At 39.9% G+C, this 23601-nt stretch overlaps 1 protein-coding gene across 2 annotated transcripts in view; it reads right to left on the bottom strand.

Moving 5' to 3' along the window:
• Window positions 1-23601, bottom strand: part of LOC131066723 (RNA pseudouridine synthase 7) — a 140451-nt gene that overhangs the window by 91071 nt on the left and 25779 nt on the right. For both annotated transcript variants that reach the window (XM_058001552.2, XM_058001551.2), the window contains exons 3-4: window positions 23208-23285; window positions 1667-1767 (exon numbers count right to left, since the gene is read on the bottom strand). In XM_058001552.2, the coding sequence (XP_057857535.1) occupies window positions 1667-1767; window positions 23208-23285 (179 nt within the window). The remainder of the gene's footprint in view (window positions 1-1666; window positions 1768-23207; window positions 23286-23601) is intronic.

Genomic DNA, 23601 nt, shown 5'->3' with positions numbered 1-23601 from the left:
TGTCATTTTTCCTTATGTAGTTCAATTGTGGAACATGTTGCAATGTGAATCTTGACATCTCCCTCATTGATTCTCTTTGATCTTGAAATTCTTTGATGTAATTCTTGACTTCATGTGTGGAATCCTTTGTGTTCACTATCCTTGTCTTGGTGAAGTTCCTATTAGAGATGCACAGCTAGGGCATGAGTTCAAAAGTTGGACTATTACTTGGCTCTTAGGCCAATGGCTGAGGATGAGGAAATTAAGTTTGCCAACTTACACTTGGATGGTATTGCATATGAGTGGTGGTACCATGGCCTTATCATGTTGGGTTACAGATCCACCACTAAGAAGCTTGCAGAAAAGCTCGGGAACTAAGCTAAAACTCACAAATCAATCCTGCTCAAATTGGGGACGTTAAAAAACTAGATTGTCATCTGTGATGTCCCTGCTATGATATCAAACCCAACACCCAATATGTCTAAACCCTAGGCATTCAAAGAAAAAGGGCAAAAATAATATTGATATTTTCCTAACAATGGCTGACCCAAGTTAAGGGCCAACCTAGATTTATTTGCATTTAATATTTGCGATAGGATGAGGAAGGCCAACTAGGGCAAAGGGAAGTTAGGGCCGACCTAGGCCATATTACAAGCAGTGCACCCTTTGAGATGGGATCAAAAACAAACAAATAATTATTATTAAACTAATGCTGACTAAGCTAATCAAATAGAGGTGACCGTTGGATGAAGAGAACTATTGGAGGTGTATAAGTAGAAGATTAATGAGGATCATTTCATCATCAATTCATGGAATATCATTCTGATTTTTAAGGCAGATTAGAGCAGAGATTAAGAGAAGACTTAAAAAGGATATGTGAAGACTTTATGAGCTGGAAAATTTCAAGACATTTATGAGTAGAAATCAGACACATATTTGGAGCAGTCCTAAGGCAGAATTTTGTGAGGATATCTTTCAGATTTGAAAACAATCAATTGGAAAGTCTGATCTGATAAAAGGAGCAGAATGGACTGAGTTTGTCACACAGTAATATACAGCAGTCCAACCCAAAAACAGAAGCATTGAATAAGAGCAGATATAGGGGCAAAAACTAGGGCATTTACAAAAAGGGTACATTACATCATCCATCTCATCAGTATCAAGCAGATCACCAAATAGGTAATTGTGTACAACAATCAGTAGGCCATTCATGTTAAACAAAAAATCCCAATCCATAAACAATGATGTCAATCTGTAGTGACCAATCCCATTCCACATTCTAAAGGCTAGACACATACCTAATGTGCAAACGGTGTCATCCAAGAGCTACCAATCTATCTCTAAGTTGAGAAGATAAATCATATACTAGATGAAAAATCCAAGAAAGCTTTTTAACACAGAAAATAAATTATTGAATCGCAATTTCAATGGATGATTTCTTCTGAAAAGTTATTATAATGGTTGTTTAGAAATGTCAGAATTCAATTAGACTTGTGAGTTTTACTTTGATTAATCATTGACTTTTCTATCTAAATATTTCATTTTAGGCCGCAGGCCTACATTGCAAGTCAAATCTTGTAAATGACTTTTATTCCTTTGCTAACAGAGAGATTTGGAATAGCTAATTTTATTTCAATACAAAAAGTATTCAAACTTTCAAAAGTCACCAAGTAGTACCAGTACTCACCTGTGAACAAAATGACTAAGTGTCTGGGAAGCTTTAACAACATATTCATCTGACACTAATTTGCCATCAACGCAAATTCTTCCTGATTTTACAGCCTCAACCTGAAAACAAAAATAATTAGGTACCTTTCCAGCAATGACTCACTAAACTAAACGGATATAACTGGAATCCAACTAATCAATAAAAATCAGTACTGTTCAAATCAAATTGTAGAAATATTTTACAATCAATAATATATAGAACAAGAAGGATGGGGAATTGATAGCAGATGCATATAGAACAGCAAATAATCTGTACATCCTTAATGATATCAAAAGTGAAAAATGTTATATGGGGCAAGAAGATGAGAGTTGGTTGTGGCACGGGAGGATGGGACACTTGAACCTTGACAACATTGTGAAGATCAGCAATAAGCAAGCCATAAGGGACATGCCAAAGATGCCAAAGCCTCCTAATACTATATGCAGACAGTGCCAATATGGAAAGCAAACAAGGACAAGTTTCAAATCAAAGGAGTACTCTACATCAAAGCCTTTGGAACTTATACATACTGATTTATGTGGGCCAACGAGGACAGAGTTTACAAAGTGAGAGTTATTTTATGCTATTAATTGATGATTATGACCTAGGTTACTTTTTTGGAAGAAAAAACTGAATCTTTTGAGAAGTTTGAGGCATTCAAAGCCTTACTAGAGAATGAAATTGGGTTGAGAATCAAATGCCTAAGATCCGATAGGGGAGGAGGGTTCACTTCAAAATGAATTTGAAAGAATTTTGTGAAAAGCATGGAATAAGAAGACAGAATTCAGCCACAAGAAATCCACAATAAAATGGAGTTGTTGATCGGAAAAATAGAATAGTCCAAGGAATGGCAAGAGCAATATTAAATGAATCCAAACTATCTGATACTTCTTGGAGAGAAGCAGTTCATACAATAGTCTATATTTTGAACCAAGCACAAATCAGAGTGAACAACAAAACCCCATATGAACTTTGGAAAGGAAGGCATGTGTCAATGAAGTATTTCAAGGTGTTCAGAAGCAAGTGCTATATAAGAAGAGACAATGAAGATTTGGGAAAGTTTGATTCTAGGTGTGATGAAAGTATCTTTCTTGGATATTCCACAAAAAGTAAAGCTTACAAATGCTATAATAAAAGATTGCAGTTGCACAAAGTTATTGAAAGTGCAAATGTAAAGTTGATGAAGAATAGCATCAGAGGGAAATGTCTCGAGAAGTTGATCATCAAGAAGAAGAAAATTGCAAACAAGAGAAAGTAAAGGTAGAAACTAAAAATGAAGAAGTTGGGAAAAGAGAATCAAAGACACCATCAAGGGTACCATCCAAGATTCCATCCAGATTGTTCCAAAAGAATCATCCAGAAGACTTAATTATTGGGGAAAAAGATACAAAAATGCAAACAAGGAGACTTGCTAGTATATCAGAACATGCAAATATGTGCTTCCTCTCCAAAATAGAACTGAAGAACTTTACAAAAGCAAGTGAAGACAAAGATTAGGTAAAGGCTATGGAAGAGGAATTGGATCAGATTGAGAAAAATGAAACTTGGGAACTTGTCCCAAGACCTAAGGATAATAATGTGTTTGGCACTAAGTGGGTATCCAAAACAAGCTAAATGAAGATGGCCAAGTTGTGAGGAACAACGCCAAATTAGTATGCAAGGGATAAGCACAAATCAAAAGAATTGATTTCAAAGAAACCTTTGCCCCTATTGCTCGTACGGAGGTGATAAGGATGTTTTTAGCTCATGGCAACTATAAGAATTTCAAAATCTAGCAAATCAAAAGTTTGTCTTTCTTAATGGCAATCTAGAGGAAGAGGTATACAACAAACAACCTGAAAAAATTCATCCTTATAGAGAATGAGGACTACATTTGCAAGCTAAAGAAGGTACTTTATGGGCTCAAACATGAAAGATTCATCCTTTAAGAGAATGAGGACTATGTTTGCAAGCTAGAGAAAGTACTTTATGGGCTAAAACAAGGCCTGTGGACTTAGTATTCAAGACTAGGCAAGTATCTCCAATAGCAAGGCTTCAAAACAGGAATTGTGGACAGCAATCTTTGTATCAAGAATGAAGGAGATCACTTATTGATTGTTGTGGTCCATGTAAATGATATCATTTTTTGGAGTTAGTAGTGACAATATGTGTCAAGAGTATGCCATGGAGATGCAAAAAGAATTTGAAATGTCTATGCTCGATGAGTTATCTTTCTTCCTTGGGTTATGTTGACGTGGCTAAAGTTGCATTGCGACGACTCTATCCGGCCAACGCAGAATAGAATGATCTCGCCGAGTATCCTATCCTCTCTTGTGATAAGGAAATCTATAATGCTGCTTTTAATTGATCAAAGGGGACAACCTCAAGGTTCCAAATGTCAGTTCTTGACTGTGGGATAACTCAACAGTCGATGTGTTTTGCCGAGAGCACAAGGGGACTTACGTTTTGCAATAAGTTGGTCTGTATCTGATTCTCGAACTGGGAAATAAAAGCAAAAGAGAAGGGTTTAGGAGACCTAAGATTAACGAGACCGGTATGTGGCACTTGGAAGGTTTTCAAACTGCAAATGCATGGCTAAGCACCCAATTCTGACGCAAGCTCAGACAGACACTTGCAATTGAACTAAGCACGATTTAAAGGCTCGGGCTAACCAAACACAAGGATACACAATTAGCATATCCTCAATGGTATGAGCCCGAATCCATCAGATACCTGCACACCAAGAAAATCTATCTAAACTGCTAAAGAAAACCATGCAAACAAAAGAAAACCAAGATAACAAACGCCATTCTTCAATGTTCATATATTGATTTTGACTGCCCTTACAACAATTTTTGCAGCATTTCTATTCTACTCCTAAAATCTAAGTTTCTACAAAACTCTAACCTATTCTAACTACCTAAAAATCTTAACAGTCTAACCCTAAAAATCTAACTAGAATCTAACCCTTTACAAAGAGAGGCATCCTGCCTTTTATAGATTTTACAATTCTGAATCAGAGGCCAGGATTGACTGCATCCAACAGTCCTGATCTGCCTTCTAGAAGCCTGGCAGCTTTAACCCATGCCTACTCAATTCTCAGTTATCCCTTCAACCACATTTTCAACTACCTATCACTATTTGGCTTCAATTTGGGTCTATCTGGTAGTTGAACATAACTGATCTGTGTCCCTTTGTTTTAAACTATCTTGAGCGGGACCCACAGGCAGCTCTTTACAATAAAACAGTTTCAGTCTTTTAAATTGAATTTCTGGAATTAAATCCAACTATGTATCTTTGAGAATGCATAGACTTGTAACATTTTGAGAACATTCTAAGTGTTCTTTATCTTCGATCTTTCTTTCCAGTGATCTGGTGATGGCGCACTTCCCAATGCTTCATCGTTGCTCCTACGCTTCAGTTGGCCGCTTGAGCTTGTCAATTCTGCAAACAACCAATTTCAACCTTGAATTAATAATCACTTTGAAAAATTAAATAAATTAATTTAACAAATATTAAATTTTATTTAACGTCTGGCTTCGTCTCGGTGGAGTTCAGGCTTGAGAAGCTCTTTGTGAAATGTATCTTTTAAATGTCTCTCCTCAAACGTGAAATCCAATCCTTCGTCTTGATTCTCTCTCCAACTTAGATGAAATTCAAGCCTTCTACATGTTTTCAATGATTTAAAATTTTAAGTGAAAAGGGGCCTCCTTTGCAATTTCGGGTCTAAGGGGCCTCTTGAGAGACTTACTTTTTAGGTTATAACCCCCTTTTTGGCAATTTCGGGTTCAACAAGTGAAATGAGAGATGATCTTTAACTTATGTTTATTTGCTCTCCTGACTTTTCGACTAAATAAATTTTCAGGTAAATAAGCATTTTTTTTATTTTCTTGTTTTACCTTAGACGCCATTTACTTACCACAGAACTCGGCCACTTGACCAAAAAAAAAAATGCGACCTTATGCAAGTCGCCTTTGGACTTAATGAAATTCGGCTTTAATGGGCGATTTTGCGCGAATTGAAGGCTCTACCTTTTCAGCCCTCACAGAACTCTAGCCTGGCCTTTTATTAGGTCTTTTCTCAGGTTTGAGAGGCAACATGAAAACTGCGATTTCAAGAAAAAATTCATGAGATCAACCCCCCCACCTTTAAACCATTGATGCATCGGTATTTTATCGAGCATGGTTGTTTACCCTCTCAGGTGAATAACTTAAAGTACACAGATAACACAGAATAATAATGCCATAGATATCAGATGCAATATATGAGATGTTATTCCCTTCATAATCGTTCCGTCACAAGTTACATTCGGAAGTATATAAAGATACCGAGGGGGTGCGAGCGCCAACCGTCGCACTGCAACTACCACCCCTCAGTTGCCAACTAACCAACACAATTATAACTTAATTAACTAGTTTTATTTTCATGTACAATATTGCCGCCATCATCATCCCCCCGAAAGAAAGAAAGTCGTCTCCGGACGACTTAATACAAAATAGAGATGACATTAAACAGAACTGCTGATGCCAGTCGAGCCCGGAACTTATACACCTGCTGCGTCCTCACTTAAAAACCCTTTTTTGCTACCATCCTATGCTCAAGTGCGGATTTCACCATTAGTGCTTCCTTTGACATCACAATCCTCCTGTGCCTAAACCAAACTCGTCTGCAAAACATGCTTTTCGGTCTCAGCCTCCACCAACTGCTACTCAAATGATACTGTCTCCCTAGCCAATTTGTCCTCGATAGCCACCCGCGCTGCCCTCTTGGCATCCACCTCCTGGGTACGCTGGGCTATGTCTCACGCTAGTACTGCCTCCAACCTGGTGGTCAACTCCTCCCGAGCCCTCTCTGCATCCACCAAGGCAACCTCACGTCCAGCCGAGACATATTCCAAGTTCCTCAAGCGTACCATTCCTACCTGGAGGTGGCCACAACCCTTTGGCACAAAGGCTAGGAGACACCTCAAATCCTCCATCACACTCCCCAAAGGCTGAACTGAACTGAATAACTCTCTGTTGTCATACAATTGCGCGGACCCGCAACGTCGTCCCTCACCAATGCTTAGCTTCAGTTTTCCTTCTCACAGTACAGATAACCACAACACTTACCATGACATCTCTAATGCCCTTCGCCCAACTCCAACAAGTGTACTGTAGCTCAAAAATAAACTGGGGTCGAGGGGCAGCGCCCCTCGCGGGGTCCGGGGGCAGCGCCCCAGGTGCCAACACCAATTTACAACCCTCAGAACCATACGAAAGTCCATGGCGCACATCATTTCTGTGATATTTTATGATGTCAAAACCCTTCTTCTCCACTCTAATATTTTCAGTGTCCTGGCTCCAGATGTCATCAAATAATTTTTCAATCTGGTCGTCATCGTTTTTTTTTTGTTCCTCTGTAATGTCCCCGATAGCACCCTGGCCATACAACCTCCCCGTATGGTCGACAACCTCCTTACCGTACGGACACACCTCTAGCGTACGAACAACTTCCCGTGCAGTCAATATCACTCCACCGTACGGCTATGTTTGTTAGTGCGGTGTACCTGGCGTGCGGGTGTGTGCAATCTCCTTCCTCCGCATTGTTTCCCTTCTTTATTTATTTTCCTCTATTCGCCTCTTCGATTGTGCGGGTTAAAATAGCCACCGCACAGTGACCCCGCAGTGCCACCGTGCGGTGGACACACGGTGCCACCATACAGTGGGCACACGGTACCACCGCACAGTGCACCCGCGGTGCCACTGCATGGTAGACCCGCAGTGCCACCGTACGATGACCACGCGGCGCGGGTCCACAGCACGATGGACCCGCGGCGCGGTGCCACCGCACGGTGGATGCGTGGCCCCACCGTACGATGTACTTTGCCTTTTTTTAGCCGTACGGTCACCTGGCGTTTTTTTGTTTTTGTTTTTTTTGCAAGCCTACGGTCACCCGGCGTACAAGTTTTTTTTTTAATTGTCCAGATTTAGCTCGGGTTTCGTGCCTTCGGGATCACCTTTTCTCGGTTTGCCCCGCCCGAGGGTCTCCCGCTGTGGTCTTATGCCTCTCAAGTCACCTGCCCGGCCTCTCAAGTCCCCTTCCATCCTCTCGGGTCCCTTGCGTGCTTCGCATGGTAGGGTTTCAATTTGGACCCGTTGGTGGCAAGTCTATTTTCAATGGCCATCCAAAGACCTGGAACCACAAATTCTACGGGGACCACGACCTCCTTCCCGTACATAAGAAGAAGAATAATAAAGATTTTTAAAGCTGCGACCTTCCACACAAGGTTCCAATCGTTGCCGACACAATTGATCTTCGGATTCTCTACATCACTGAGGTTTAGGGCGTCTCCCTTCCAATATTCTATGTATTCTAGCAGGTACACCTCCTCTGTTACTAGCTCTGGTTCCTCTACTTTGAGCCTGTAGCTCTGGAACATTTCATAATCCTCCATCTGCCAATGGAAGAGCCCGTTCAATGACCCTGTCTCATCCTCGGAGCACTCTCCTAGTTTGAGAATCCCTTCGTCGTTGGGCTCCCTACAGCCTCGTCCTTCGTTCCTCAGGTTGCCTTCTCCTTCACCCTCCGATTTCGAAGATGATGCCAGTTCCTCACTAACTAACTGTGTCCCGAGGTCTATGATAAACTTCCTTCCTCCATTCTCCGTAGACAGAGTGTTCTTCTTCCAGTTGTGGGTGGCCTTGGCTGCCACCAACCACCCTCTCCCTAAGATCGCATCATACCCTTTTTTCTTTAGTGGGATTACCACGAAGTCCAATATGAAGGGTTGCGTCCCGATGGTAACTTGTTGGCCCATCAGTGTCTCGATGGGTTTGATTCCATGCTGATTTGCTCCGAGCAGATTGAATGTAGATGGCCACAGCGTCGGCTTCCCCAGCTTCCGCCAGGTTTCTTCTAGAAGAACATTCACTCCTGATCCACCATCGATGATGGTATCGGTTAGCATGGTGCCAAGGATACCCATCTCCACAATGGCCGGGTTCCTTCCACTGTTAACTGCCAGCAGCATGGGGTCTATTGCAGACCCCCCAGGAACACCTGTGCGGTGGTTGGTATTGGTGCGTGGTTGGGAGAGATTATTCAGCAATGTCGTTCGTAATTGAGGCATCGTCTGGAGGAGGTCGTGTACCTTCATAGGCACCTCCAGTTTTAATTTTAAAATTTGATTTAGTATAGCATCCTCCGCCTGTGGTCGATTGGAAGTACTCGTCATACCCTTCGCCTTCGCCCTTTCTCGTATCTCTTTCTCAATTTCTTCCCGTGCTTCCCGTGCCCTTCGCTTCTCCATCTCCGGGTCTGGGCACATTGCGTGTCTGGCTTGGGCGCGGGTTATGGCCAACACTTCCTCTTCTTTGGTTTCCTCGTCATTGAGCAAGTTGAATCCGGACTTCGGGCAGGTGGCATCTTCGTGGTCTCCTGATCCGCACCATTTGCACAAATATTGTGTGGCCTCTCCCTTCGGGCAGTCTAGGGCGAAGTGCCCCCATTGGCTGCACGCTCTACATTGTACCATCAGTCGACCTTTGGAGTCGTATTGGATCTGGCTCCTTGTGTTGTTATTGTTGTTATTGTTGTTTCGTCCTCCCCACCGGCTATCTCGGTAGCCTCCCGAGGTTGCATTGTTGTTCGCTTGTTGGCCCATACCCGCTGGTGCGAACATTGTGGCCTGCTCCGTGAACAGCACCTGGTTCATTTGTGTATTCCGGGTTTTCATGTTGTATGGGCACTCCTTGGTGGAGTGTCCCATCACTTGGCAAATCTCGCAGAATGCCTTCTTTGGGCAAGTACCCTTTGTGTGCCCCTCTTTGCACTCAGTGCACCATATGTCCCCTTCGGTCCGACCGGTGCTTCTCATTGTTTTGAATTCCCTCCTCATTCGCTCCATGTCTTTCTGGAGCGCTTGCACCCGTTTGTCAGCCTCGCTGTCGCTGCTACTTTCCTGTGATGAGTCATCCCCCTCGGACGAGCTATCCTTCTTCTTTTTCTTCGATGTCTTGGTCTCGCTCTCGAGATCCATCGCTCTATTGTATGCGTCTTCGTACGATGTAGGTGGAACGATTTTCATCTTCTTTCGGAGGGAATGCTTTAGTCCCTCCACGAACCATCGCTTTTTCAACCCATCTGCTGGTTGACTCTCCATTTTTCCCAATAGTTCCTTCAGCCGCTGACTATAGGCTCGGACAGTCTCGTTCTTGTTCTGCTTCGTTCCATAGATCTTGGTGACTATCTCGTTGTCATCTCTCAGGAGGCGGAACTCTATCCCAAACTCCTTCAAGTCGGGCCATGTGCTGACTTTGGCCTTGTCCATATCTGAGTACCAGTCTATGGCCACTCCTCTCAAGGTTGCTAGGAATTGTGTTACCCATTCGTCTTGGTCGGTAACACCGTTCACTGACCATATGGTTTCACACGTTCAACAATGGCAGACAGGATCTTCCTTCCCGTCGCCATTGAACTTCGACAATTTCTGTTTACTCCCCATCGATGGGGCTTGTCTTCCTGGAGGTGGTTGTGGTTGTGTCTAGGCCCCTGCGCCACTCCCCCCGATGTCGGTGGTGTGTCATGCGTGGGTGACTGGAGGTACGGTGTTTTGCCTGCCGAGTGTGGCACCTACCGTACGGTTATCCTCCCCTTCGTTGTCACCTACACCCACTCCTGGCTCCCTTTGGTGACCCTCACTTTGTGGTGTAAGGGATAAGTTTCTAAACCGATCCCGGGTCTCTTCGACTAGATCTCTCCTTAACCTTGTTTCCTCCAGAAACTCTTTGTGGCTCTGCACCCTACGGTGTTCTGGCGACGCATAGAAATTTACATCGGCTTCTGCACCCTCTGTGACACCTCCTTGGTTCCCCTCGGGCCACCCTTCGGCAGGTCGTCCTTCAGCAAGTTGCCTCAGGGTCTGTCTACGTTCTACTTGCTGCTCCAGAATCAAGGCCCTCTGCGCGGCCTCCCACTCGTCCGTTTCTGCTTTTTTTTTTTTTTCTATCTTTATTTAATATATTGGGCATAAATCACTTCCGTACATAGCAAGCACACGCCATGTACAAAAATAAAACTTTTATCATTTTTCCTTTCGGCCACAATTTATATCAACATTGTGTCGGGATTATTACGGGGTTCAATTTCCCCTTCACCTCTTGCCATCACGCTCTGCATCCCACGATGATTGTTCCGTTTGCGCATCGTCGGCCTCTGGGTTAATCTCACCGACGGGTAGGCCCATCGTGTCTGTGCGCCATCTGCGTCTTCCGTTCCCGAGTACATCTAGGCAACGGCGCCAAATGTTTACCCTCTCGAGTGAATAACTTAAAGTACACAGATAACGCAAAATAATAATGCCATAGATATCAGATGCAATATGTGAGATGTTATTCCCTTCATAATCCTTCTGTCACAAGTTACATTCGGAAGTATATAAAGATACCGAGGGGGTGTGAGCGCCAACTGTCACACTGCAACTACCACCCCTCGGTTGCCAACTAACCAACACAATTATAACTTAATTAACTAGTTTTATTTTCATGTACAATATTGCCGCCAACAATGGTGGGAAGAATGTGTGAACTCTCTATTTCGCACTATGACGGGTTTATCTGGGGGTGCCGAAGACAATTTATGCGAAGTTTAGGGTTTATTTTAAACGCTTAGCTCTCTATTTTCGAGCTACTTGTTCCTTTTGCAAGTTCAGGATTCCTAAGGATTCAACGTGATTTAGACTCAGCTATAGGTTTTCGGGCTAAGGAACCATTTTGTGAGATTTTCACTTCAAACTTCGGGCTTCTAACGGAGGAATGAGCGATTTTGAACACGTTTTGCTTGATTTGAAAGTCAGGATTTTGGATGCATCTGTGCGAGCTAGGTTCTCATTTTTGGGTTAAGAAGTCATTTTGCGAATCATTGCTTGCCCTTGCAAAACTCAGGGCTTCTTCTCTCCTATTGAGCAGACTAGAAAAGAAAAAGACGGGGGTCCCCTGAAATAGGAGTGTGTGTGCAATACGCACAATAGGTTACAAATTTCTTAATCAAATAAAGAGATATTCATTTCACAAACCAAGTACGTTCATGAGATATTGAAGAAGTTTAGAATGGAAGATTGCAATCCAGTGAGCATACCCCTAGTAATAGGATGTAAATTGACTATTGAGTAAAGATGATGAATCAACCGAGGCAAATTAGACTATTTACCAGTCAATGATTGCAATACATATGTGACAGCTACAAGGCCTAATATTGTGCAAGCAATTGGTTTAATGGCACAGTTTCAGGCAGCACCAAAGGAATCTCATGTGCAAGTAGTCAAAAGAATATTCAAATATTTAAAGGGCACTATGGACTTTGGGTTGTGATATCCAAGAGGTGAAGATTTCACCCTTACAACATACATGGATGCGGATTGGGCTGGCAGTAATCATGATAGAAAAAGTACTAGCGGAAGATTATTTTTCCTCAGCAACAATCTTGTATCTTGGTTGAGTAAGAAACAAGCTTCAGTTTCTCTATCTACAACAGGTGGAATATATTGCAGCAGTAGCTTGTTGCACACAGCTTCTATGGTTGAAACAAACTTTAAAGGATATTAAGGTTGAGTATGAGCATCCCATCCCCATTTTTGTGACAATACAAGTGCAATAAACATCTCGATGAATTTGATTATGGACTCCAGGGCAAAGCACGTTCCAATTAAATATCATTTCTTAAGAGAGCAAGTGGTTGATCGACAAGTGAAGTTGGAGTACATCACTACAAAAGAACAGATTGCAGACATTTTCACAAAGCCCCTTCCAAAAGAGACTTTTAAGTGTTGGAAAAATTGTCATTGATGACAAGAAGGCAAGATGGCAAGGCAGTCATTAATGTCAAAAATCAGAGATAGATCTCATGATCATAGTTGTGATATAGGCAAAGGTTTGCAGCGATAATTAATCAGACATCAAGACACTAATTCTAAGCCTTATACCGACTGCAATCCAAGACAACAAAAGATATTTGAAAGACTTACTAAAGGCAGATATAAGAAGCTATTAACAACAATGATTACAGTGTTATACGAACTGATATAAGAACAAGACCACACCAGCATGGTTATAAGAACTAATAGATGGGCAAGACTGTATTTGTGCATCAGTCAATAAATGGCCAGACCATAGAAGAAATATAGAGATTAACTTAATTTATGCATGCAAACCTTAATGAAACAATTACATGTTACTTTGTGCCTTGAAAGATTTACAAATAAATTATTTGTGGGGTCCATTTCCTCATGCTAGAAGCCCACTAAAAGACAATTATTATGGGGCCCACCTCTTAATGTTAGAGCCCCACTAAAGACAAAGACCGATTCCACACTAATATGCAAAGGTGGCATCTCTTTAATATACAAGTTGAGGTGTCAGCATCTATGGAAGCTATCCATAGTATCGAATAATGTGGGAGTCTACATGTTGCTGTTGATAAAGATGATACGTGTCTTAAGTGAGCAATTCTTAGAAGACTTAAAAAAAAAAAAACCGATACTTGTTATAAATTGAAGGTGCCGCGGAAGCTCTTAAGTTTGAAGATGCATCAAGGCAATGATAATAGGCAGCGCTGAAGACTAATGCACAGGCAGTTATTGAAATAATGCAGCAATCTGTTAAAAGTGATCTCCAATGTTCAGTATTAAAGTTAATATCTATAATACAGCAATAGAAGACAGAGTTCTGAAAGTATTCCTATGCATTCAAGGAGACTTGTATTCAGCGACTTACATAAGACAGAGGAGCAGCAAGTATGTTCACTTTAATGGCAGCAAGTATAAGACAGGGTGAATGTTTATTTAAACGCAGCGATAACCATTGATAAATAAAGAAAAAGACAAAGGCATATAAATTATATGCTGATCACATATTCTTAAGACAAGACAATACAAATATGAAAGTAGCGACTTCATCATGAATATGGTCGACTTCCTTATTAATCCATAATGCTGGGCAATGGTCGAGCAGTTTGAAGAAAAACAGTCTACAAAAAATGATCAACAACAGCGACTAATGAAGATAGAAATCTATTAAACGGCAATCTGTATATTGTTTACACTTAACAACAATAGATGCAGCGATTCCAAAAGAAGAAAGTAATTATAAATTGCAGTAGTGAATATTGGACAGTGAATTTGGTACTCGACTCCAAGCACTCCAAGCATATAAATATGGACAGCGATATATATTAATGCACAATAATATGGGTTCTATGTTAGTGCACATCGATTACCGTTAACTAAGTGGTGATTATGCTTTGACAGCTTTTGACTGGAGAATTACATCAAGCAACTTTATTAATAAGTCTCTACAGTTTACTTGAAGTCAGCGATTCAAATTAGCAAAACAACTCTATGAATAAATAAATTGGTTTAGTCAACACCAATTATGGGCAGCCATTGGAACGGTGCATCCATGTTTTTGAAAAGGACATGGTTTACTTGTATCGGGTAAACAATTGACCAATATTAAAGTAAAGAGCATTGTTTTATTTTGTGAAATTGGTTTTAACCGACTCATTAAGAGTCATTGACGTGGCTGAGTAAGGCAGCGAACTTTTCAGGAGGAGATGTGTTTTATATAGCAATTAAAAATTGTTTCAGAAAAGTCCCAATCATTCGATGATTGTAAAAGACATGACTTCTATGAAAGGACACTTAAGAGATATAAAAATATTGGAATCATTTTTGTGTAGAGTGTGTAAGAATTCTGAAAACAACTTTCAGACAGATTGTGAACATGTGTGGAGAGTGATATACAATGCAAAAATTAATTATTCAGAAAAAGAGTAATCTTCAGGTGTATGTGATGAAGTGTGAGTGAAGAATGTAATATGTGTGAGTTGTGTCCAATAAGGAGTGTGAGTGAAATAAAAGAAAGAGTGATAAGTAATATTGAAATATATAATTCAGATATATATGCTGACAGAAAAGAGGAGTATACACAGATATTAAAGAGGTATTTATACAGATATAAAGGAGGATATTATACAGATATAGAGAAGGATATGATGCAAATTTAAGGAAGAATTTATAGCAGATATAAGAAAGACTTTACAGTAGATTTGTGAAGGAGAATTGAGAGAGTTATATATGCAGATTTGTGAAGAAGAGAATATTCAATTGAGAAAGGAATATAAGCAGATTTGGAAAGATCAAATTGTCCATCATCCATTGAGATAGCAACATTGTCAAGGTGTAAAATCAAATTTATATGAAGTGGGTTGGTGCTCACGAATTCTGAAGTGGGAATTGGTGCTTCCAGTGGGTTGGTGCTCACAAACTAAGTTAGGGGTTAGTGCCTACAAACTTTGTAAAAGAAGATATTCATATAAAAGGATTGATTTGCCGTGGTTTTCTCCTATAAGAGTTTCCATGTACATATCTTGTGTTCTACTTGTGTTTATCTTAGTTAGATCACATATGAATGTTGGCATGCAATGAAAATGTTAATGATATAAGTTATATACTTGTGATTGAAGTTGAAAAAGTTTTAATTGGTAGTTATACTGATTCACGCCCCCCCCCCCCCCACCTCTCAGTATAACCGTGTGCTCTTCATTAAGTACCTACGGGAGAAATTGGAGGTGGTATCACTCTCATCCAGTCACTAAGTTCTTCAAAAGAAGCATGTGTTTAGGGGGAGCTACTCATTGTCTTATCTTTTGAACCCAGAAAGTCTTTACCATTGATGTCAAAGGAGTATAGTAAGGGGAGCATTTTAGTCAAGGGGATATGCATAGTCTTGTTGCATGAATGGTCTATTTCTTTACAAGGTTGCCATGACAAAGGGGTAGATTGTTGGAAATTGTTGTCATTGATGTCAAAGGGCAAGTCCAAATTATTGGAGGTTAAATTGTGCTTGATTTATGGCACTATTATTGAGATATCATTGGGCAAGGAGGAGATAATTAATTAGCAAAAATGATGGTTTATTTTTCACATGGGCCGACACCCTTTGGAGGAGTTTAAAGAGTTTAAAATTTGCAAAATAATTTTTTGTATTGATGTGGCCAACCCCACCTCCCTGTGGCACCCAAGTTTGGGTAATTTTGTAATGTCCCCAAATTGGGATGTACCTAATTTTGATCAAAATTAACAATTCCAACAATATAATTTACTTATCATTAGCATTCTAAAGTTAATTCATTAAAGTTGGAGAGTTTGAGAGTTAATGAACAATTAACATCATATGAAATGATAAATAAATTTGCCATTAAAACCTAAACCCTAGCTTATTCCCATAATCAACCATAGTAGAATCGGCAAGGGAAACCTCGAAAGGGCACCTAGAGACTGTTCAGCCCAATTAAGCCCAATAGCGCAGTGCATCCAACTATAACAGACCAACCCTTGGCCCACAAGTGATAAGAACATCCCACTAATACAATTCCATCACTTGGGGTGGCTTGCTTAATTCGAGGGAACCAGTTTATTGCCCCTCCCTAACTTATTTCCTTCCATTCCCCATATGATTGCTTGTGGGAATAAAGAATAGATAACTTTTATTAATTTAAAGAACATAATAGATTGACAAGGTTTATTAATATCATAGACAAGATATATTACAGAATATAGGTGCCTAAACATATTTTATACAATTAAGCATACATCAACATATTTATAGTCATCAAGCATACCAGCCTAAATCAGAATTCTGTTTTAATTGTTGTGTGTATATAACTGATCTGACTTTCCTTTTTATCTTCTTCTATTGTCTTGTCTTTTTTGATACCCTCTACTGCTATTTTTCTAGTATGCTCGATTAACCATGGGCAATAACTTTTATTGCCCTCCCAACCATAGACGATATATTCGTCTCCCCCGAGCACTCTAATTTATATTGATCTGCATATTTTTTTATATTGTTATATCCCTCTTTGAATGAGATCACACATCTCATTATGTATATGTGAGAGGTGTCTATACACTAAGGGTCGCCACTCTTCCAAATGGCACCAATTATTACATTATTAATATAATATAATAATTATTGTATTATGGGGGAATGACCCTTTGGTGAAATGGTGGGGCTTCTTGCCTATAGTGCCTACAACCTAGGTTCAAACCCCCATGGGTTCATCTCTACCGTGTTAAAAATGGAGTACCCTTACCTTGGGGAGAGCCTTGGAGAAATAGTGGGGCTTCTTGCCTGCAGTGCTTACATCCTTGGTTCAAACCATAATTTAAAAGGGTGCATGAGTAGCCGAGTTGGTGTGAAGGCGAGTCGTGAGGCATAGTGTTAGGCTAATGATCCCGGTGCTATGCATCAATTCCGGTTCGATTCTCACTAGTGTTACCATAAACCCTAATGGGCAAGTCCCGCAACGCAACGATAAGTTGTGATCCCTGTTGATAGGGAGGTTCAATGTTCAATCCTTGCAGGTACCCTTGCCTTGGTCTGATCAATGCAGTGTTGTTGGCAAAGTGCAGTAGATGAAGTCAAAAATGGGGCGTTAATGCCCAAAATCCCCGGTGCTGACTCGGCTTCCCCGTGGAGTCCTCGTTCCTGGCGGTGTAAGCAAAGCTGGTCGCTGTCAAGGAAGGTGTGTTGCAGATGTTGTACTGGTCGAACCATGCGGAGAGATAAGGGGTGGAGGTCGTGTGCTATCAGTGGATGGTTGTGGAGTGATAAGGAGGGGAGGCATAAGGTAGCGGAGTGATAAGGAGTGTTATTGTGGAGTGATAAGGTGCGGGGAGATATAAGGAGTTAAGTGATGTGGAATAAAGTTGAGGTGTTAATACCTCATAATGTTAATGTAACCACGGGGAGGGGGTCCCCCAATGTGACCCTCACTGGTTAGAAACTCCCGTATAAAAAGACATTACCAATCAAAAAAAAAAAAAAATTGTATTATCATATAATATAATAAATACATTATAATTATTATATAATTATATTATCATATAATAATATAATTATATTATCTCATAATAATAATATAAATATAATCACAACCTTTGTGATATCAATGTTGGCCTGTGGATTCCGACCATAGCTATAATAAAATCAACATCTACTAAATGGATTTCTGCCTTATATAGTCCTCAAGGGAGGACGATAATCACAATTCTTACATCTTCCCAAGAGAGGAGTCTTCTCCAAATTAACCGCTGCCTCCTCAAAACTAATCGCATGCCACTTCATTAGCATAGTGGCTGATGTGCTTAAGTATTGGTTAAGGACTAAAGATTGCTGATTGTGGAGTCTCTTGGTTCGTAGTAAAGGAAAGAGTATTGAGGAAGATTAATTTTTTAAATCAGGCTTCATGATTATATATATATATATATGTGTCCCTATGAAGAGAAAGAGACACCCTTTTGAAGGTGATGTCTCTTTAAAAGGACAAAATTTGTTAACACCTATTAATCCTTGTCTTTTGTTTATAATAATCAATGCCTTAAGATCATGCTAATTTGAAGCAGTCACCGTTTAGGAGGGACCTCAAAGAGATCAATCTAGACTGGTCAGCAAGAGTAAACACAACAGAAACACAAGGACATGATGGAGGCAATGCAGAACAAATTGAATTATAACATGAAAACTGATAACAACCAACCAGTAACAACTGGATTATAGAAACCAGCTCATAGGCCTGCTGAAACATGCTCAAAATACAGAACAAGTCACAACTGGGACCTCAAATCTTAAGATATATCTTCTATGCTCAATCTAGCTTTTTTATTACATTCTAATGCTCTATTACAATGATTTATACAATCCAAGAGGATCCAGTCAGCCCAAAAAGGGATCAAAACCTTAAGAACAAGACCTAACGTGCAAAACCAACAAGGTCGAACTCCACCAAAGAAATTCCTCTGGAAAATCCAAAGGATAAAAGATCACGGGAAAAGGTCGGCCACACGCCAAGGAACATCAGAATCAACGCTCAAGGCTCCGCAAGCTACAAAAGGGATCTGGTAGATCACCAAAGCAAATAGGTCCAGGCAACCTGTAACAGGACACTGTCTCGGAAACCGGTAGCGATAACTTGCCGAAAACGATCTAAATGCTCCACGGTTTGGGAATAAGGAAGATGATCACGTCTTCAAGCAAAATCCAACTCCACAGGTTTCGATGAGCCGAATCCTAAACACACAGAAAGAAATGCTGAAACTGCAAATAGAAAGCAAAACAAAAAGGAAATATTGTTGGTTGATGCAAGATTGCTATGAACCAAGGATGCTCCTACATCAGACATCCGGGGTTGTTGAAAAAGTGAGTCTCTCACTTTGTCGGGGTCAAAGGGAAACCAAGGCAGTCTACCTCTGCCTGAGAAATCCAAGATGAATCTTCAACTGGTCTGTCCTTCCACTTCACAAGATACTCCTTATATTGACTGCTTCGGGTACTACATCCAATCCTACTGTCCAAAATGTCTTCAATCTGATCCAATTCCTTCCAGGGCAACTGTTTCTCAAGTCTGCAATACTGTCCTCACTAAATTCTAGTTCATGATACTCATAAAGATCTGCAATGTTAAATACAGATGAAATACTCAGACTATCCGGTAACTCTTAGCTTGAGTACCTTGCTAAGGGTCTGGAGCGAATCAAGGTGCGACATGCATCTTACAAGAAAAATTTGAAGGAGTCTCCACTTGAGCTCTCTTAAAAGGTTTGAACTTGTTAAAATTCATGAGCAATGATGTGAAAATTGAGTGAAAATATGAATTTTGCTCCTGACCCTTCCAAAGGGACAGGAGCAAATTTCACCTAAGCCCATGTACCTCTCAAAGGGTCTAGAGCGAATTTTCCTAAACACCTATTTGCTCCTTGTTTGGGGTCAAAATCTTTGTTCCTATGGCGTGGTTGAGAGAGGATTGGTGTATACTTGCCTTGAGAAGTGAATTGAAGCAAAGGAAATGATGAATTTGAGACTAAATGACAAAATTCGCTCCTAACCCTCTCAAGGGTACCACAGCGAATTTTCCTAAGACCCTCCCTTTTGCTTCAAATATGGACTAATTTCATGCCTTGGAACCTCAATTAGGATGTTATCATGCCTTGGAAACAATTGAAGTAAAGAAAAATGATAAGAAAGTAAAGGATTTGAGCTTAAAGGAGCAAATTCGCTCTTGACCCTTCCAAAGGGTCCAGAGCGAAATTCTTAGAGGGACATGTACCTTCCAAAGCTACCAAGGCGAAATTCTTGAAAAAGCTAATTCTTCACCTCAAACAATTGAATGAATCCCCCTTTGAGTAGATTTGAAGGCAAATTAACATGATCTTGATGTGAGAAGGATTCAAATGACAAATCTAAGACAAGATCATGAGAAATGTGAGGTAAATTGAGCAAAATGCCAAATTCGCTCCTGACCCTTTCAAAGGGTCCAGAGCGAAATTCCTTGGGAGAGAGGGTTTAGCTAATGAATTTGTGTTGAAGGTCTCTTAAAGGTGATTCTAGTGTTCGAACCATCCCAAGAACTATGATTTTGAGAGTGCTTTCATTTGAAAAGTGAGAAATCTTGAAATAACTCCTAATTTGCTCTTGTACCTTCCAAAGGGTCCAGAGCGAAATTGATCCTAGTGCCTTATTGTTGATGGTTTGAAGTGAGAAATACTATGTTAGAATGAATATATCATGTGTACTTAGCACCATTTTTGTTTGTTTTGCAGATCAACAAGATCAAGTTGGAGGAAGATCAAGCCAAGACAAGGACAACTTCTTCAAACCTCATCATCATCAAGGACACCCTAAGTGCAGAGAAGAATACTAAAGTGTTAAAGACTTCAAGTGTTCAAGGAATTGCAAGCAATAGAGCAAGCTATCCTCAGGGTCCTCATTCTACCGCATTAAGAGATCACAAAATGTCAAAGGAAGGATCATACAAACATTTCAAGGCGATATGAGCTACCAGAGGAGTGACTTGACCATGACTTCCTATAACTATTATGCAAAATTAAGAAGAGGCTCATCAAGCACAAAAAAGTCAAGGAGAGGCACATCATTCATCAAGTACATCAAAGACAAAAGAGGATCAACCAAAGTCAGTGCAAGGGTACGTTGAAGAAGCAGATAGTTTCAAAAGAGTTAATCAATGTTAGCTTCTCAACATCACCAAATTGAGTATCAATAGAGATACGACATTCCTTGATTAAGCAAGTGCCAGACAAGGTGGTATCCCAGTCACTGTTCCTCCAGTCAGATAGGTCCACATCAGCATGTCCAGATTCAATTAATCACGCTTATACATGAAAGCACAAACTCTGATGTACCTACCCATGTTTCCTATTGGTTCTCATGCATTGAATGTAATTTTCTCATTGGCTAAAGGAGTTTGTTGTAACAAACCCTAATTAGGGTTTTCATCTTGAAATCCTAGCCATTGATTGTAAATCAATCAGAGCCATTGAAATGTAAAGAGCTCTCTATATAAAGCTTTGGCTCTTCACTTGTAAAGGTTAATAGAGGTTAGAATAGTTAATAGCAATAGCTAATAGTCAAGAGTTAGTAGCTAGAATAAAAGCTTAGATAGCAATTAGAGTAGATTAGGAAGAGAAGGCAATAAAATGTTGCCTTGATTGTAAATGAACTCCATTTTCATTGAAGTTATGGTGAAGTGTGTTGTTTCTTTGCAATATGCATAGTTTCTAGTTGAATCATCATTTTAGATGGTAAATGATTAGATTGAATGAAGGAAGTTACTGAATGCACTCGCGTGGAATTCCCCTAGTCCAAACCACTAGCCTCTTATTGATTGTAAGTGCGCCCTATGTAGTCAACTGGCATTGAATGAGCTTAATCTCGAATTGCTATGAGTCTATTGTTCATGCATTAACTTGAAAGGTGATCACTATCTGATGGTGTAACGATTTGAACATATTCGAAGTATCCCTTAGAAGATTGCACTGAGTTGGTGTCGGATTGTTCAACCTGATGGTGAGACCCAACCCAGTAGGACTCCACCTAGTTGTTCATCTATATTCTTACATTCTAGGTCCTAGAATAGATTCTCTAAACCTTATGCTTTTGATATTTCTTTATTCTCCCCAGTGAGTAGATAGGACTTGAGTTCCAGCAAATCAAGCTTTTAGGCATACAAACGTAAGTTCCCTTGTGATTCTAGAATAATCACATCATACCACAAGAGCTTATCCACACATAGAGACCCTACATACAAGAACCTTAGGCAAATCTTCAGCATTCGAGTAACTTTGTTCAAGAGAGGATAAGCTACCTTGGTATTTTATTCTGTGTTCGCATGTGCATGAAAAACACATCAACACTACCCTAATTGTGAAATGATGTTTCCAACGGACCCTTTGCTCTCTTATGTGACAGAATAGGTTGTTGTTGAGGTATAGACAAGAATGGATGGCCCTTTGTATGCTCAAGATTGAAATGTGATGGAGAGGCCATCAATCCTTTCTTACTCTTACTCTTACTCTTACTGTTTACCAAAGGATGAGAAGATTCTTCAACAATTGTTTCATTTTCTTTTCTTTGCTCTTCTATATATGCCAATACTTGTGACTCTACAAGAAGCCCTTTACCTTTTGGCTTTCCTACACAAAATTTGATGCCTTTTTTAGGGATAAAACACAAATGTGGTTTCACTCGATTTAATGAGCTCTTGTATGGTTTTTTGCAATGAGAATAAATCCAAAGAAAACCTCCTCCACCTGGAAGTTGTTCTACCATTTCCACATATTTTGAAAGGGAAGAAATTGGGTCCATTTTAAAATGGGGTTCATTCTTAGCACTAGAAGCACTTGCCATTCTACAAACCAAAATGAAGAAATAAAACAAAACTAGAGAGTTCATTTCAATTTGTTAAAAAATGCAAGAAAAAATTTGAAAAAAAAAAGAAAAAGAACCACAAAAACCTACCTCTTTTGTTGAAATCTTCCTCTTCAATGTCTTCAAGAACAAATCTACACTTGCAACCGTGTAGGAGTAGCACAAGAACCAGCTAGGAACAAGCAACAATCAATCTTCAACTCTCCTTGAGCAATGGCACGCAAAAAACAAAGTTCAGCAATGGAGCAAAGTAGTTATGTTTTTCATTCTATTGTGCAAAAATGAAGTAGCTTTTACCTTTTTAGTGTTTTAGGACATCAAATTAGGGTTGGGGGGTCGAATTTGCCTTTTCGGCATTAAAAAACAATTTTAAAAAGTCAACAAAAAACATGTTTTCTGCAAAATTTCTGACGGGTTCTGCCGGCAAAATTCCTCCTAGGTTCTTTTGGGTTTGGCAAGGACAAACCCACAGGGTTTGGGCTGAACCATGTCCGGACCCATGGAGAACCAGACCCGAACCCGGACCTAAGGGGAACTAAACCGGGACCTGGGGAGTCCAGGTGAAGAACCCGACAACTTAGTTTATTTTCTAACTCATCCTGATGATGGAATACAGAGTATGATCTAAAACATTGATAAAGAAAAAACATACACAGTTGAATCCAAAAGCACTCAAAAATATTTTCATGGATTATGAAAAAAATTATGTCTACAAGAACCTTATGAATGCTTTGCATTGATATTTATGTAAATGCATTGTATGAATATTTGTAGCATACATAATATTCATAAGGCCGTTGTCTAAACTCGTGTGAAAACAAATCCACTACTTTCTTTCCAGCCCATCTTTTCTTAACCTGCAAATTCAAGAAGAGAAAAAACTTCAGCATTAAAAGACTTGTAGATAAAATATTCATATAATTATCAACAAAGTACTCTGTATTTTTTATCACTTGTAAGCAATACTGATATCACAATCCTATACAATAGGAATTAAAAAAGTTATCTATTCAATCCAGATGTCACAAATATGCATCTCCCACTTCCTGCAAACAACTTTGCATCATGAGGTTGGCAATTTTTTAGTAAGCTCATTCTGAAACATATTGAATTTGTTGTATCTTATGGGAATGAGATCAACTGGGGCAATGCACATAAGAAGTACAAGTTAAT

Source organism: Cryptomeria japonica, chromosome 9, assembly GCF_030272615.1.
Source record: "Cryptomeria japonica chromosome 9, Sugi_1.0, whole genome shotgun sequence".
Classification (NCBI taxonomy): domain Eukaryota; kingdom Viridiplantae; phylum Streptophyta; class Pinopsida; order Cupressales; family Cupressaceae; genus Cryptomeria; species Cryptomeria japonica.
This window is presented reverse-complemented; position numbering and strand designations above follow the sequence as displayed.